The following is a 17,235-nucleotide window of genomic DNA, read 5'->3' on the forward strand; positions in this document are numbered from 1 at the left end:
GGGGGAGGGAGAGAGAGAGAGGGAGGGGGGGAGGGAGAGAGAGAGAGAGAGAGAGAGGGAGGTCAGGTCGGATCCAGTCCGGGAGCGGGAGTTGGGTCGGGTCCAGTGGGGGGGGGTCGGGTCGGGGGGCGGGAGCGCGGGTCGGGTCGGGTCAGTCGGGGGGGGCGGGGGGGGAGCGGGTGTCGGGTCGGGTCCGGAGGCAGGGGTGGGGGGGGAGCGGGTGTCGGGTCTGGTCCGGAGGCAGGGGGGGGGGAGCGGGTGTCGGGTCGGGTCCGGAGGCAGGGGGGGGGGAGCGGGTGTCGGGTCTGGTCCGGAGGCAGGGGGGGGGGAGCGGGTGTCGGGTCGGGTCAGTCGGGGGGGGCGGGGGGGGAGCGGGTGTCGGGTCGGGTCCGGAGGCAGGGGTGGGGAGCGGGTGTCGGGTCTGGTCGGGGGGTGGGGAGGGAGCAGGAGCTGGCCGTGGGAGGAGCCTTATTCACGTAGCCCCAGTGAGGCCATTCAGCCAGGGCTAGGGGCTGCGTGCTTCGGGCCCCTCCCACACAGTTCGGCGCCTGGAGCTACTGCACTTGCGTGCCCACTGTAGCGACCATGTGCAGAGGTCCCAGCACTGTTTTCAGCGCAGGGACCTGGCTCCGCCCCCCACAGCTTGTGCTGGCTGCGCCGAGGGCCAGAGGACCTGTAAGTAGGTGGAGAATACCGAGGATTTTTTTAGGCGCACTTTGTGGCGCGAAAAACGGGCGTCCAGGTCGGGACTGCGCCGTTCTAGGCGCGTGTGGAAACTTGGGCCCATTGTTTCTATGTACGGGGCCTTGGTGAGACCTCACCTGGAGTATTATGTGCAGTTTTGGTCTCCTAATCTGAGGAAAGATGTGCTTGCTATTGAGGGAGTGCAGCAAAGTTCACCAGACTAATTCCTGGGATGGCAGGACTGACATATGAGGAAAGACTGGATCAGCTAAGCTTATACTCACTGGAATTTAGAAGAATGAGAGGGGATCTCATAGAAACATATAAAATTATGGCGGGACTGGACAGGTTAAATGCAGGAAGAATGTTCCCGATGTTGGGGAAGTCCAGAACCAGGGGTCACAGTCTAAGGATAAGGGGTAAGCCATAGAAGACCGAGATGAGGAGAAACTTTTTCACCAGAGAGTGGTTAACCTGTGGAATTCTCTACCCCAGAAAGTTGTTGATGCCAGTTCATTGGATATCTTCAAAGGGAGTTAGATGTGGCCCTTACGGCTAAGGGGATCAGGGGTATGGAGAGAAGGTGGGAGTGGGGTACTGAAGTTGCATGATCAGCCATGATCTTATTGAATGGCGGTGCAGGCTAGAAGGGCCGAATGGCCTGCACCTGCACCTACTTTCTATGTTTCTATGTTTCTATGTTTAAATATATTCAATGTCCCAGCCTCCACAGCTCTCTGAGGTAGAGAATTCCAAAGATTTACAACCTTCTGAGAGAAGAAATTCCTCCTCATTTCAGTTTTAAATGGGCGACCTACTTATTCTGAAACTATGCTCCCTAATTCTAGAATCCCCCATGAGGAGAAATATCCTCTCTGCATCTATCTTGTCCAGCCCCCTCAGAATCTTATATGTTTCAATAAGATCACCTCTCATTCTTCTAAACTCCAATGAGTATAGGCCCAACCTGCTCAACCTTTCTTCTTAAGGCAATCCCTTCATCTCAGGAATCAACCTCGTGAACCTTCTCTGAACTGCCTCCATTACAAGTATATCCTTCCTTAAATAAGGAGACCAAAACTGTACGCAATACTCTAGGTGTGGCCTCATCAATACCCTGTACAGTTGTAGCAAGACTTCTCTGCTTTTATACTCTATCCCCCTTGCAATAAAGGCCAACATTTCATTTGCCTTCCTGATCACTTGCTGTACCTGCATACTAACTTTTTGTGTTTCGTGTACAAGGATCCCCAGGTCCCTCTGTACATCAGCATTTTGTAATCTCTTCCCAGTTAAATAATAATTTGCTATTTTATTCTTCCTAAGTGGATAACCTCACATTTTCCTCCATCTGCTAAATTTATACCCACTCGCCCAGCCTGTCTGTATCCCTTTGCGACTCTTTATGTCCTCCTCACAATTTGCTTTCCCACCCATCTTTGTATTGTCTGCAAATTTGGCTACATCACACTTGGTCCCTTCATCCAAGTCATTAATATAGATTGTAAATAGTTGAGGCCCCAGCGCTGATCCCTGTGGCACCCCACTAGTTACTGTTTGCCAACCAGAAAATGACCCATTTATCCCGACTCTCTGTTTTCTGTTAGTTAGCCAATCCTCTATCCACGCTAATATATTATCCCCAACCACGTGAACTTTTATCTTGTGCAGTAACCTTTCATGTGGCACCTTGTTGAATGCCTTCTGGGAATCCAAATACACCACATCCACTGGTTCCCCTTTATCCACCCAGCTCGCTACATCCTCAAAGAACTCTAATAAATTTGACAAACACGATTTCCCTATAGGGACTACAGGGACTGAGAGTGAGAGGGAGCGCCACCCAGTGAGGGAAAGAGGAATTGCAGAGGCTGAGGGTGAGCGAGAACGCCGCCCTGTGGGGGCGAGAGGAACCTCAGAAACATAGAAACATAGAAAATAGGTGCAGGAGTAGGCCATTCAGCCCTTCGAGCCTGCACCGCCATTCAATAAGATCATGGCTGATCATTCACCTCAGTACCCCTTTCCTGCTTTCTCTCCATATGCCTTGATCCCTTTAGCAGTAAGGGTCATATCTAACTCCCTCTTGAATATATCTAACGAACTGGTATCAACAACTTTCTGCGGTAGGGAATTCCACAGGTTAACAACTCTCTGAGTGAAGAAATTTCTCCTCATCTCAGTCCTAAATGGCTTACCTCTTATCCTTAGACTGTGTCCCCTGGTTCTGGACTTCCCCAACATCGGGAACATTCTTCATGCATCTTACCTGTCCAGTCCCGTCAGAATTTTATGTTTCTCAGGTGAGGGAGCGCCACCCAGCAGGGGAGAGAGGAACTGCAGGGACTGAGTGATTTTGTATCTGCATCCTGAGATCCTGAGATCCTTTACCCCATTTAAACACTTATTTTATTAAAGGTGTGTGACCTCCTTATTCTTCCTACCAAATTGTATTACCTCAGACTTATCTATATTTAAGTTTATTTGCCAATTTCACACTCTTTCTGCAAGTTTATAATGGAACTAAAGGTGGATAAATCCCCATGACCTGATGGCTTGCATCCTAGGGTCTTAAGAGAAGTAACGGCAGGAATAGTGGATGCATTGGTTGTAATTTACCAACACTCCCTAGATTCTGGGGAGGTTCCAGCAGATTGGAAAACTGCAAATGTAACACCCATATTTAAAAAAGGAGGCAGACAAAAAGCAGGAAACTATAGACCAGTTAGCCTAACAAACCTATACGCAGTATTCCAGGTGGGGAAAATGTTGGAGTCCATTATTAAAGAAGCAGTAGCAGGACATTTGGAAAAGCAAAATTCGGTCTGGCAAAGTCAGCAGGGATTTATGAAGGGAAAGTCATGTTTGACAAATTTGCTGGAATTCTTTGAGGATGTAATGAACAGGGTGGCTAAGGGGGAACCAGTGGATGTGGTGTATTTGAACTTCCAGAAAGCATTTGACAAGGTGCCACATAAAAGGTTACTGTACAAGATAAAAGTTCACGGGGTTGGGACTAATATATTAGCATGGATAGAGGATTGGGTAACTAACAGAAAACAGAGAGTCGGAATAAATGGTTCATTCTCGGGTTGGCAATCAGTGACTAGTGGGGTGCCGCAAGGTTCAGTGCTGGGACCCCAGCTATTTACAATATACATTAATGATTTAGTCGAAGGACTTGAATGTAATATCTCCAAGTTTGCAGATGACACTAAGCTGGGTGGCAGTGTGAGCTGCGAGGACGATGCTAAGAGGCTGCAGGGTGACTTGGACAGGTTAGGTGAGTGGGCAAATGCATGGCAGATGCAGTATAATGTGGATAAATATGAGGTTATCCATTTGGTGACAAAAACAGGAAGGCAGATTATTATCTGAATGGTGACAGATTAGTAAAAGGGGAGGTGCAAAGAGACCTGGGTGTCATGGTACATCAGTCATTGAAGATAGGCATGCAGGTACAGCAGGCTGTAAAGAAAGCAAATAGCATGCTGGCCTTCATAGCGAGGGGATTTGAGTATAGGAGCAGGGAGGTCTTACTGCAGTTGCACAGGGCCTTGGTGAGACCACACCTTGAGTATTGTGTGCAGTTTTTTTCTCCTTATCTGAGGAAAGATGTGCTTGCTATTGAGGGAGTGCAGGAAAGGTTCACCAGACTGATTCCCGGGATTGCAGGACTGACATATGAGGAAAGACTGGATCGGCTAGGCTTATATTCACTGGAATTTTGAAGAATGAGGAGATCTCATAGAAACGTATAAAATTGTGACGGGACTGGACAGGTTAGATGCAGGTAGAATGTTCCCGTTGTTGGGGAAGTCCAGAACTAGGGGTCACAGTGTAAAGATAAGGGGTAAGCCATATAGGACCGAGATGAGGAGAAACTTTTTCACCCAGAGAATTGTGAACCTGTGGGATTCTCTGTCACAGAAAGTTGTTGAGGCCAGTTCATTAGATATATTCAAAAGGGAGTTAGATGTGGCCCTTACGGCTAAAGGGATCAGAGGGTATGGAGAGAAAGCAGGAGTGGGGTACTGAGGTTGCATGATCAGCCATGATCATATTGAATGGTGGTGCAGGCTCGAAGGGCACCTATTTTCTGTGTTTCTATGTTTCTATGTTTATTGCAAAGGGGATGGAGTATAAAAGCAGGGAAGTCTTGCTACAGTTATACAAGGTATTGGTGAGGCCACACCTGGAATACTGCGTGCAGTTTTAGTTTCCGTATTTATGAAAGGATATAAATCAGTTCAGAGAATGTTCACTAGGTTGATTCCGGGGATGAGGGGGTTGACTTATGAGGAAAGGTTGAGTAGGTTGGGCTTCTACTCATTGGAATTCAGAAGAATGAGAGGTGATCTTATCGAAACGTATAAGATTATGAGGGGGCTTGACAAGGTGGATGCAGAGAGGATGTTTCCACTGATGGGGGAGACTAGAACTAGAGGGCATGATCTTAGAATAAGAGGCCACCCATTTAAAACTGAGATGAGGAGAAATTTCTTCTTTGAAGGTTGTAAATCTGTGGAATTCGCTGCCTCAGGGAGCTGTGGAAGCTGGGACATTGAATCAATTTAAGACAGAAATAGACAGTTTTTAAACGATAAGGGGATAAGAGGTTATGGGGAACGGGCGGGGAAGTGGAGTCAAGTCCATGATCAGATCAGCCATGATCTTATTGAATGGTGGAGCAGACTCGAGGGGCCGTATGGCCTACTCCTGCTCCTATTTCTTATGTTCTTATGTTCCTGTATTTTGCTGCAGTCCTCCTCTGTATTAACTATATCCCCCAATTTGGCATCATTTACAAATTTTTAAATTGTTCTTCTGATACTGAGTCCAAATCATTTGTGTAAATGGTGAACAACTGTGGTCCCAGCGCTGATCATTGTGGAACACCACGTCCTGCCTTTTACCAGTCTCAGTAACAACCACAAGGTGGCAGTGATGGGACACGCCGTCCCCCTCTGCTGTGGGCACAGTTTCTGATCAGGGCTCAACGGCCAATGGGAAGCAAGGCATAACTGCCAGGATATTTTTGTTGTGCCAAAATCTTTTGAAGATTTTAATCTGTTTTACTTGAGAAAACGTGTTCCAACTCAGGATCAAATATCTCAGATACTTTATTTATCCCTCAACCAACATCACTAAAGCAGATCATCAGGTCATTATCTCATTGCTGTTTGTGGGAGCTTGCTGTGCGCAAATTAGAAATTAACTGTTGCGTTTCCTACATTACAACAGTGATTACACTCCAAAAGTACTTCATTGGCTGTAAAGCGCTTTGGGAAATCTTGATATTGTGAAAGGCGCGATATAAATGCAACTCTTTCTATTTTTTGTTCTTTCTTTAGGTAAAAAACGGGATGAGGTCCCACAAGCTGAATTTAGGGAGCTAGGAGTAAAATTAAAAAGTAGGACCTCAAAGGTAGTAATCTCAGGATTGCTACCAGTGCCACGTGCTAGTCAGAGTAAGAATCGCAGGATAGCTCAGATGAATACGTGGCTTGAGGAGTGGTGCAGAAGGGAGTGATTCAAATTCCTGGGACATTGGAACCGGTTCTGGGGGAGGTGGGACCAGTACAAACCGGACGGTCTGCACCTGGGCAGGACCGGATTCAATGTCCTAGGGTCCGAGGGGAAGTGTTTGCTAGTGCTGTTGGGGAGGAGTTAAACTAATATGGCAGGGGGATGGGAACCTATGCAAGGGGACAGAGGGAACTAAAATGGGGGCAGAAGCAAAAGGTAGAAAGAAGAAAAGTAAAGGTGGAGGGCAGAGAAACCCAAGGCAAAAATCAAAAAGGGCCACATTGCTGCAAAAGTCTAAAAGGGCAAAGTGTGTTAAAAAGACAAACCTGAAGGCTCTGTGCCTCAATGCAAGGAATATTCGAAGTGCACAGACAGCAATTAATGAATATGATATAATTTGTATCATGGAGACATGGCTCCAGGGTGACCAAGGCTGGAACTCAACATCCAGGGGTATTCAACATTCAGGAAGGATAGGCAGAAAGGAAAAGGAGGTGGGGTAGTGTTGCTGGTTAAAGAGGAAATTAACGCAATAGTAAGAAAGGACATTAGCTTGGATGATGTGGAATCTGTATGGGTGGAGCTACAGAATACCAAAGGTCAGAAAAGGCTAGTGGGAGTTGTGTACAGACCACCAAACAGTAGTAGTGAGGTTGGGGACAGCATCAAACAAGAAATTAGGGATGCGTGCAATAAAGGTACAGCAGTTATCATGGGCGACTTTAATCTACATATAGATTGGGCTAACCAAACAGGTAGCAATGCATGGAGGAGGATTTCCTGGAGTGTATTAGGGATGGTTTTCTAGACCAATATGTCAAGGAACCAACGAGAGGGCTGGCCAGCCTAGACTGGGTGATGTGTAATGAGAAAGGACTAATTAGCAATCTTGTTGTGCGAGGCTCCTTAGGGAAGAGTGACCATAATATGGTAGAATTCTTCATTAAGATGGAGAGTGACACAGTTAATTCAGAGACTAGGGTCCTGAACTTAAGGAAAGGTAACTTCGATGGTATGAGACGTGAATTAGCTAGAATGATACTTAAAGGGTTGATGGTGGATAGGCAATGGCAAACATTTAAAGATCACAGGGATGAACTTCAACAATTGTACATCGCTGTCTGGAGTAGAAATAAAACGGGGAAGGTGGCTCAACCGTGGCTAACAAGGGAAATTAGGGATAGTGTTAAATCCAAGGAAGAGGCATATAAATTGGCCAGAAAAAGCAGCAAACCTGAGGACTGGGAGAAATTTAGAATTCAGCAGAGGAGGACAAAGGGTTTAATTAGGAGGGGGAAAATAGAGTACGAGAGGAAGCTTGCCGGAAACATAAAAACTGACTGCAAAAGCTTCTATAGATATGTGAAGAGAAAAAGATTAGTGAAGACAAGCGGAGGTCCCTTGCAGTCAGATTCAGGTAAATTTATAATGCGGAACAAAGAAATGGTAGACCAGTTGAACAAATACTTTGGTTCTGTCTTCACTAAGGAAGATACAAATAACCTTCCGGAAATACTAGGGGACCGGGGGTCTAGTGAGGAGGAACTGAAGGAAATCCTTATTAGGCAGGAAATTGTGTTAGGGAAATTGATGGGATTAAAGGCCGATAAATCCCCGGGGCCTGATAGTCTGCATCCAAGAGTACTTAAGATAGTGACCCTAGAAATAGTAGATGCATTGGTGATCATTTTCCAACAGTCTATTGACTCTGGATCAGTTCCTATGGACTGGAGGGTAGCTAATGTAAGACCACTTTTTAAAAAAGGAGTGAGAGAGAAAACGGGTAATTATAGACTGGTTAGCCTGACATCAGTAGTGGGGAAAATGTTAGAATCAATTATTAAAGATGAAATAGCAGCGAATTTGGAAAGCAGTGACAGGATCGGTCCAAGTCAGCATGGATTTATGAAAGGGAAATCATGCTTGACAAATCTTCTGGAATTTTTTGAGGATGTAACTAGTAGAATGGACAAGGGAGAACCAGTTGATGTAGTGTATTTGGACTTTCAAAAGGCTTTTGACAAGGTCCCATACAAGAGATTGGTATGCAAAATTAAAGCACATGGTATTGGGGGTAATGTACTGACTTGGTAGAGAACTGGTTGGCAGACAGGAAGCAGAGAGTCGAGATAAACGGGTCCTTTTCAGAATGGCAGGCAGTGACTAGTGGAGTGCCGCAGGGCTCAGTGCTGGGACCCCAGCTATTTACAATATACATTAATGATTTAGACAAAGGAATTGAGTGTAAAATCTCAAAGTTTGCAGCTGACACTAAGCTGGGTGGCGGTGTGAGCTGTGAGGAGGATGCTAAGAGGCGGGGTGTCTTGGACAGGTTAGGTGAATGGGCAAATGCATGGCAGATGCAGTATAATGTGGATAAATGTTTTGAGGTTATCCACTTTGGGGGCAAAAACACGAAGTCAGAATATTATCTGAATGGCGGCAGATTAGAAAAAGGGGAGGTGGAACGAGACCTGGGTGTCATGGTATATCAATCATTGAAAGTTGGCCTGCAGGTACAGCAGGCGGTGAAGAAGGCAAATGGTATGTTGGCCTTCATAGCTAGGGGATTTGAATATAGGAGCAGGGAGGTCTTACTGCAGTTGTACAGGGCCTTAGTGAGGCCTCACCTGGAATATTGTGTTCAGTTTTGTTCTCCTAATCTGAGGAAGGACATTCTTGCTATTGAGGGATTGCAGCGAAGGTTCACCAGACTGATTCCCGGGATAGCAGGATTGACATATGAGGAGAGACTGGATCGACTGGGCCTGGAGTTTAGAAGGATGAGAGGGGATCTCATAGAAACATATAAAATTCTGATGGGACTGGACAGGTTAGATACAGGAAGAATGTTCCCGATGTTGGGGAAATCCAGAACCAGGGGACACAGTCTTAGGATAAGGGGTAAGCCATTTAGGACTGAGATGAGGAGAAACTTCTTCACTCAGAGAGTTGTTAACCTGTGGAATTCCCTGCCATAGAGAGTTGTTGATGCCAGTTCATTGGATATATTCAAGAGGGAGTTAGATAAGGCCCTTACGGCTAAAGGGATCAAGGGGTATGGAGAGAAAGCAGGAAAGGGGTACTGAGGTGAATGATCAGCCATGATCTTATTGAATGGTGGTGCGGCTCGAAGGGCCGAATGGCCTACTCCTGCACCTATTTTCTATGTTTCTATGTTTCTACATTATCTGGGATTGTATTTTTTGAGAAAGGATCATTATGAATAGATCTATAAATATACATAAGGGAGAGAGAGAGCGCAGTGCAAAGTGGGTGTGTTGGGGTATAAGGTTGATGACCAGGTCAATGTTTAACAAGGTTCTGTTCCTAACCTGGGGAGAACATCCGTCACAATCATGTGTTATTCCAGCTGGAGCCAATGAATCATCTCTTGCTGGGTCTCCCGTGGCCACATATCTGATACCTCGCTCAAATCCCCATGTCTAGACAGGGAGTGTCAGTGGGCTCCACCACTGTGGGAGGGGGAGGGGGAGGGTGACGGGGGGGGGGGGGGAGAGTGATGGGGGGAGGGGTGAGGGTGACGGGGGGGAGGGGGAGGAGGGTGACGGGGGGAAGAGTGACGGGGGGAGGGTGACGGGGGTGGGGGAGGGTGACAGGGGGGGAGAGTGACGGGGGGAGGGGGGAGGGTGACGGGGGGGGGGAGGAGGGTGACGGGGGGGAGAGTGACGGGGGGGGGGGGAGAGTGACGGGGGAGGGGGAAGGGTGACGGGGGGGAGGGGGGAGGAGGGTGATGGGGGGGAGAGTGACGGGGGCGGGGGAGGGTGACGGGGGGAGAGTGATGGGGGGAGGGGGGAGGGTGACGGGTGACGGGGGGGGGGAGAGTGATGGGGGGAGGGGTGAGGGTGACGGGGGGGAGGGGGGAGGAGGGTGATGGGGGGGAGAGTGACGGGGGCGGGGGAGGGTGACGGGGGGAGAGTGACGGGGGGAGGGGGGAGGGTGACGGGGCGGGGGGGAGGGTGACGGGGGGGCGGAGTGACGAGGGGGGGAGGGTGACGGGGGGGGGGAGAGGGTGACGGGGGGGGGTGAGTGACGGGGGGAGGGTGACGGGGTAGTGGGGGGGAGGGTGACGGGGGTGGGAGGTGGGGGAGAGTGATGGGGGGAGGGTGACGGGGGGAGAGTGACGGGGGGAGGGGGGAGGGTGACAGGGTGGGGGGGAGGGTGACGGGGGTGGGGGGTGGGGGAGAGTGACGGGGGGAGGGGGGAGGGTGACGGGGTGGGGGGGAGGGTGACAGGGGTGGGGGGTGGGGGAGGGTGACGGGGGGAGAGGGGAGGGTGACGGGGTGGGGGGGAGGGTGACAGGGGTGGGGGGTGGGGGAGGGTGATGGGGGGAGAGGGGAGGGTGACGGGGTGGGGGGGAGGGTGACGGGGGGGGAATGGCGGGGGGGAGAGTGACGGGGGGGGAATGGCGGGGGGGAGAGTGACGGGGGTGGAGGGGGGGAGGGTGATGGGGGGGGGAGGGTGACGGGGGGGGGGGAGGGTGACGGGGGGGGGAATGGCGGGGGGGAGAGTGACGGGGTGGAGGGTGATGGGGGGGGGGGAGGGTGATGGGGGGGGGAGGGTGACGGGGGGGGAATGGCGGGGGGGAGAGTGACGGGGGAGGGGGGAGGGTGAAGGGGGGGGGAGAGTGACGGGGGTGGAGGGTGATGAGGGGGGGGAGGGTGATGGGGGGGGGAGGGTGATGGGGGGGGGGAAGGTGACGGGGGGGAGAGTGACGGGGGGAGGGTGATGGGGGGGGAAGGTGACGGGGGGGAGAGTGACGGGGGGAGGGTGATGGGGGGGGAAGGTGACGGGGGGAGAGTGACGGGGGGAGGGTGACGGGGGTGGGGGGTGGGGGAGGGTGATGGGGGGGGGAGGGTGATGGGGGGGGGTGATGAGGGGGGGGGAGGGTGATGGGGGGGGGAGGGTAACGGGGGGGGGGGAGGGTGACGGGGGGGTAAATGGCGGGGGGGGGGGGAGATGGTGCGTAGAGGTAATGACATCCCACCCAGTCTACATACTGGGCCCTGAATTTCTGTGGCAGTTGGACGGGGTGGAGGTGCATTGATCCTGATGGTTCGCTGTAACTCCACTCCACAACTACAGCTTGTATTTATATAGCGCCTTTAAAGGCACTTCACAGGAGCATTAGCAGACAAAAATTTGACAGCGAGCCACATAAGGAGAATTAGGGCAGATGACCAAAAGCTTGGTCCAAGAGGTAGGTTTTAAGGAGCATTTTAAAGGAGGAGAGAGAGGCGGAGAGGTTTAGGGAGGGAATTCCAGGGGCCTTGGCAGCTGAAAGCATGGCCACCGATGGTTGAGCGATTATAATCAGCCAGAATTGGAGGGGTGCAGACATCTCGGGAGGTTGTGTGACTGGAGGTTACAGAGATAGGGAGGGGAGAGCCCATGGAGGGATTCGAAAACAAGGATGAGAATTTTAAAGTCGAGATGTTGCTGGACCGGGAGCCAATGTCGGTCAGCGAGCACAGGGGTGATGGCTGAGCGGAGACAGGCGATGTTATGGAGCTGGCAGTCGGTGACTTTGGCGATTGAGCAGGGTTGCGGGTGGAAGCTGACCTCGGAGTCCAGTAGGACGCCATGGTCTGGCTCAGCCTCAGGCAGTGGTCAGAGAGAGGGATGGAGTCGGCTGCTAGAGTTTGAGGGAGGGGGGAACTGAAGAAATATCTTGCCGATATTTAATTGGTGGAAGTTTCTGCTCATCCAGTGCTGGATGTTGGACAAGTAGTGTGACAAATTATAGACAGTGGTGGGGCCGAGAGAAGAGGTGGTGAGCTGGGGCTGGATGTTGCCAGCGTACATGTGGAACCTGATGCTGTGTTTTCGGATGATGTCGCCGAGGGTCAGCATGTAGATGAGTTACAACACGGGACAAGGATAGATCCTTGGGTGACACCAGATATAGCGGAGCGGGAGTGGGAAGAGAAGCCGTTGTAGGAGATTCTCTGGATAGGCAAGACTGGAACCAGGCGAGTGCAGTCCCACCCAGCTGGACGATGGAGGAGAGGTGTTTGAGGAGGATGGAGTGGTCCACCGTGTCAAAGGCTGCAGACAGGTCGAGCAGGATGAGGAGGGATAGCTTACTATGGTCAGTGTCACACAGGATGTAATTGGTGACTGTGATGAGGGACCTTACAGGGGCAGGATCCTGATTGAAGGAATTCAAACGTGGAGTTTTGGGAAATATGGGCCCGATTCCCTCCACTCCCTTCCCGCTCCCCACCTCTGGCAGTGTCTGCTCTTCCAGCAACGACCAACACCATCCCCCACCGAATCCCTAAACCCTTCCTGCTACAACTGTGCTTCCCTCCCCTCCTGCTAATCTTTCCGCTCCACCTCTTACACCTGCCCTGTACCCACTTTGCCTCTTGCTGTGCCCAGCCCTGCTGGTGAAGGTCATCAATGGTCTTTGTGTCCTGCCAACACCTGCAACCACTTTTTTCCTCTTATTGCGGCTCAGTGCCATGTGAACCCAAGTGGCAGCAAGCGATTCCTTTCACAGCCCTTGGCAGGCAAACAAAAACAAGGATGGAGGCAGAATTCTCTGTTGTAAATTAAAATCAGCAGCCCTGTTCCAACACTGCCCATTGAATCCAGATCAGCGAGTGATAGCCCAAGGGAGCCGATAAAACAGGCTTAGACACAGCAAGCCCCTACCCTCACTTCCCACTTCCATTCCTCCTGCCGGTTTAACCCCTTCCTCGATTCCATCATTCCTGGATAGTCATTCCTGAAACTGAGACTCACCAGGGGAACACCATGGCGATAATGTCCTCTCTCCTGAGCAGTGCCTGCCAGCACGATCAGGGAAAGTGGCACTGCACCCATTCACAACAACAGCAGAGGCCAAACGTGAGCCAACCCCTAGTCCACCAGCACTGCTCATTACAGAGGGAGGGAATACCAGGGAATTACATCATAGTGTGCAAAATAGAATCGTATTTGGTGAAGCGGTGGTGGAGGACGCGACAGACAACTAGACATGGTCTGAGGTGGTTAACCAGTGTATTAATATTGCACCAACGCCCACTCTTTATTACAAAGGCTTTCCGCAGTGTGCAGTGATTCATATTTCAGGTTTAAAAAAAACACGTTTACAACCACAAACCCGCCACAAGTTTGTTAACGCGATCCGATGGTGAGGGAGGGGGCAGTGGTGTCCACGGGCAAAACTGTTCCTCCCGCTTGCAGACGTGTGGGTTACCATCTCCCCACACCATGTCACAGCTCTCCATGTCACATCACGTCACGGCTCCCCGCATCACATCACGTCACGGCTCCCCGCATCACATCACATCACGCCTCCCCACATCACGTCTCCCCACATCACGTCAAATCTCCCCGCGTCACATCACATCACGTCTCCCCACATCACGTCAAATCTCCCCGCGTCACATCACGTCTCCTCATGTCACGCCTCCCTATGTCACGCCTCCCTATGTCACGCCTCCCTATGTCACATCTCCCCACGTCACGTCTCCCCATGTCACGCCTCCCCATGTCACGCCTCCCTATGTCACATCTCCCCACATCACATCTCCCCATGTCACGCCTCCCTATGTCACATCTCCCCACGTCACGCCTCCCTATGTCACATCTCCCCACGTCACGCCTCCCTATGTCACATCTCCCCACATCACATCTCCCCATGTCACGCCTCCCTATGTCACATCTCCCCACGTCACATCTCCCCATGTCACGTCTCCCCATGTCACGTCTCCCCACGTCACGCCTCCCTATGTCACATCTCCCCATGTCACGTCTCCCTATGTCACGTCTCCCCATGTCACGCCTCCCTATGTCACATCTCCCCATGTCACATCTCCCCATGTCACGTCTCCCCATGTCACGTCTCCCTATGTCACACCTCCCCACATCACGTCTCCCCACTTCATGTCATATCTCCCCACGTCACATCATGCGTCTCCACATCACATCTCCCCATGTCCCATGTCACACTTCCCCACGTCACACCTCCCCAAGTCACATCACATCCTGTCTCCCCATGTCACGCCTCCCCACTTCACATCTCCCCACGTCACATCTCCCCACGTCACATCTCCCCACGTCACATCTCCCCACGTCACACCTCCCCACGTCACGCCTCCCCACGTCACGTCTCCCCACGTCACATCTCCCCACGTCACATCTCCCCACGTCACGCCTCCCCACGTCACGCCTCCCCACGTCACGCCTCCCCACGTCACACCTCCCCACGTCACGTCTCCCCATGTCACGCCTCCCCATGTCACGTCTCAGGGATTATCCGTCTTGCAGACAATGTGGTTGAGGATGGGCACTGAGCCCATCTGCCCCGATCTGAAGCCCCGTTGTCCTTACACTAGGTAGACTTGGCGGTTCATCTGCCTGGGTTCCACGTGGTTGGTCCCGGCAGAAACAAAGGTCTTGTCCCCATCCCCCACTGTCTCTGTACCTTTGCTTTCCTCCCCTTGTCTGACCGCACTGAGCAATGGTGGACTGCCGTTCCATGGGCACAGACTCATGGATACCCAATACCTCACTGGACTGGCCGTACTTCATGTGTGAGCCCTGAGACTGTCGGCACCCCATTCAATATGGACAGGATGCAGGAAAGCTGGCTCCTGACCTCACCCCATATCCAGCAGACACTGTACAGAAAGGCAGCAGGGATGACACCCTTTGGATAGGGATCACTGGGACTGATTTCCTTTGGATAGGGATCACCGAGACTGATTCCCTTTGGATTGGGATCACCGAGACTGATTCCCTTTGGATTGGGATAAATGTGGCCAATCTCCTTTGGTCCCTGAATCAAAGAATCATAGAATGGTTACAGCACAGAAGGAGGCCATTCAGCCCGTCAAGCCCGTGCTGGCTCTCTGCAAAAGCACCTCAGCTAGTCCCACCCCCCCACCCTTTCCCCGTAGCCCTGCAATTTTTTTCCCTTGAGGTACTTATCCAATTCCCTTCCGCCAATGGGAACAGTTTCTCTCTATCTACTCTGTCTATCCCTCATGATTTTGAACACCTCGATCAAATCCCCTCTTAACCTTCTCTGCTCTAAGGAGAACAACTCCAACTTCCCCAGTCTATCAATGTAACTGAAGTCCCTCATTCCTGGAACCATTCTTGTAAATATTTCCTGCACCCTCTCTAAGGCCTTCACATCCTTCCTAAAGTGCAGTGCCCAGAATTGGACACAATACTCCAGTTGAGGCCGAACCAATGTTTTATAAAGTTTCATCATAACTTCCTTGCTTTTGTACCTCTATTTGTGAATCCCAGGATCCTGTCATTTTTCAACCACTTTCTCAACCTGCCCTGCCGCCTTCAACAATTTGTGCACATATACCCCAGGTCTCTCTGTGCGTGCACCCCCTTTAGAATTGTACCCTTTAGTTTATATTGCCTCGCCTCATTATTTCTACCAAAATGTATCACTTTGCACTTTTCTGCGTTAAATTTCATCTGCCACGTGTCTGCCCATTTCACCAGCCTGTCACTATCCTCCTCCTCACTGTTCACTCGACTGCCGAGTTTTGTGCCAGTTTGAAATCAAATCCTGAACAAATGTGGGTAGAATTCACTCCCAGTGAGACCATTAATACTGGAATACCGAGCGGAGGAATCCCTGTTTTCCAGGATGTTTCTGGATATGCCGAGCCTGTTTGATTATTCCTGACAATGTCCCCAGCGGGTGGGGGGAGTCTCGGTGCCGGGATTACACGTTTGGTAAATCGACCCCAAAGCCCCAATCTTGACGAGTGGGGAGCGGTGTCTCGGTGTCCCATTCGGCCCACGCTAACCATCTACCCATCTCTCCCCTCCCCGTGAACTCTCCACTATGAAAAGCTGCTTTCCCTACACCGGGCAGCTGGTGAAACGTTCAGCTTGCTGCGGGTTGAAACACCCATTGACAGGGCAGGGGTGGCTCAAACCATTGCCCTTCAGACAGACAGACAGACAGACAGAAAGTATCCACAGAGATTTGTGCAGCAAAGGTATAGAAAAGGAAGTTGTGCTTTTGAGTGTTTAGTCTTTTTTCCCTCTCCAAGTTAAATTACATTGTTTTGTATTGAAGCTCTGGCTAAATTCATCCATCTTGATATGCCTATGTCCCAGGTCTGCAGTCTGCATTTCCATGGCAATGCAGTTGAGGCCTATATCCAAGGCCTAAGTGCCAGGCCGTCCTTATCACAAAAACCAGCTCACAAAGAGCAAGAGTCACGCACCATTTTTTATGAAATAAAGATGAAAAGGGACTTTGGTTGGATTTCAAGCTGTGTGTCTTGGAACTGGAAGCAGATTTTAATCTCACAGATTCACCAGTTTTGGATCTCCACTTGTGGTTGAAGATGCTCGGGGCTCTGCTGCATATCCTGCCCCCTCTTCAGTTCCTGAGGGGCCTAAGCCATGTCCCAGCGTTGACTGAGCACCATCGTCTCACATGGGTTGATCACCAGGATTTTCGTGCTGTCATCGTCGCCTCCCAACATCTCGCTGTCTAAACAGTATCGGGACACCTGGTGCTCGATTCGGGACCCCACTCGCTGCCATCGCTGCTTGGGGTACAGGGAAAAAGGCAAATATCACAGGTGGATTGTTTCGTATACATTTAGGGTTAGGTTACACACACAAACACACACACACAGACTGTAAAGAAAGAAGAAAGACTTGCATTTATATAGCGCCTTTCACGACCACCAGACATCACAAAGCGCTTTACACCCAGTGGAGTACTTTTGGACTGTAGTCACTGTTATAATGTGGGAAACGCAGCAGCCAATTTGCACACAGCAAGCTCCCACAAACAGCAATGTGATAATGACCAGATAGTCTGTTTTTGTTATGTTGATTGAGGGATAAATATTGGCCAGTAGAGAGGGAATAACTCCCCGGCACTTCTTCGAAATAGTGCCATGGGATCTTTTACATCCACCTGCGAGAGCAGACGGGGCCTCGGTTTAACGTCTCATCCGAAAGGACGGCACCTCCGGCAGTGCAGCACTCCCTCAG

The 17,235-nt window shown here is 50.8% G+C and overlaps 1 protein-coding gene across 3 annotated transcripts in view; it reads right to left on the minus strand.

Moving 5' to 3' along the window:
- Window positions 1-15,142: 15,142 nt before the first annotated feature.
- galnt14 (UDP-N-acetyl-alpha-D-galactosamine:polypeptide N-acetylgalactosaminyltransferase 14 (GalNAc-T14)) overlaps window positions 15,143-17,235 on the minus strand; it is a 162,833-nt gene continuing 160,740 nt past the window's right edge. For all 3 annotated transcript variants that reach the window (XM_070884574.1, XM_070884573.1, XM_070884576.1), the window contains one exon: window positions 15,143-16,778. In XM_070884574.1, coding sequence (XP_070740675.1) covers window positions 16,626-16,778 — 153 coding nt within the window. In that variant the 3' untranslated portion in view covers window positions 15,143-16,625. The remainder of the gene's footprint in view (window positions 16,779-17,235) is intronic.

The sequence above is a fragment of the Pristiophorus japonicus genome, chromosome 7 (genome assembly GCF_044704955.1).
Source record: "Pristiophorus japonicus isolate sPriJap1 chromosome 7, sPriJap1.hap1, whole genome shotgun sequence".
NCBI lineage: Eukaryota > Metazoa > Chordata > Chondrichthyes > Pristiophoridae > Pristiophorus > Pristiophorus japonicus.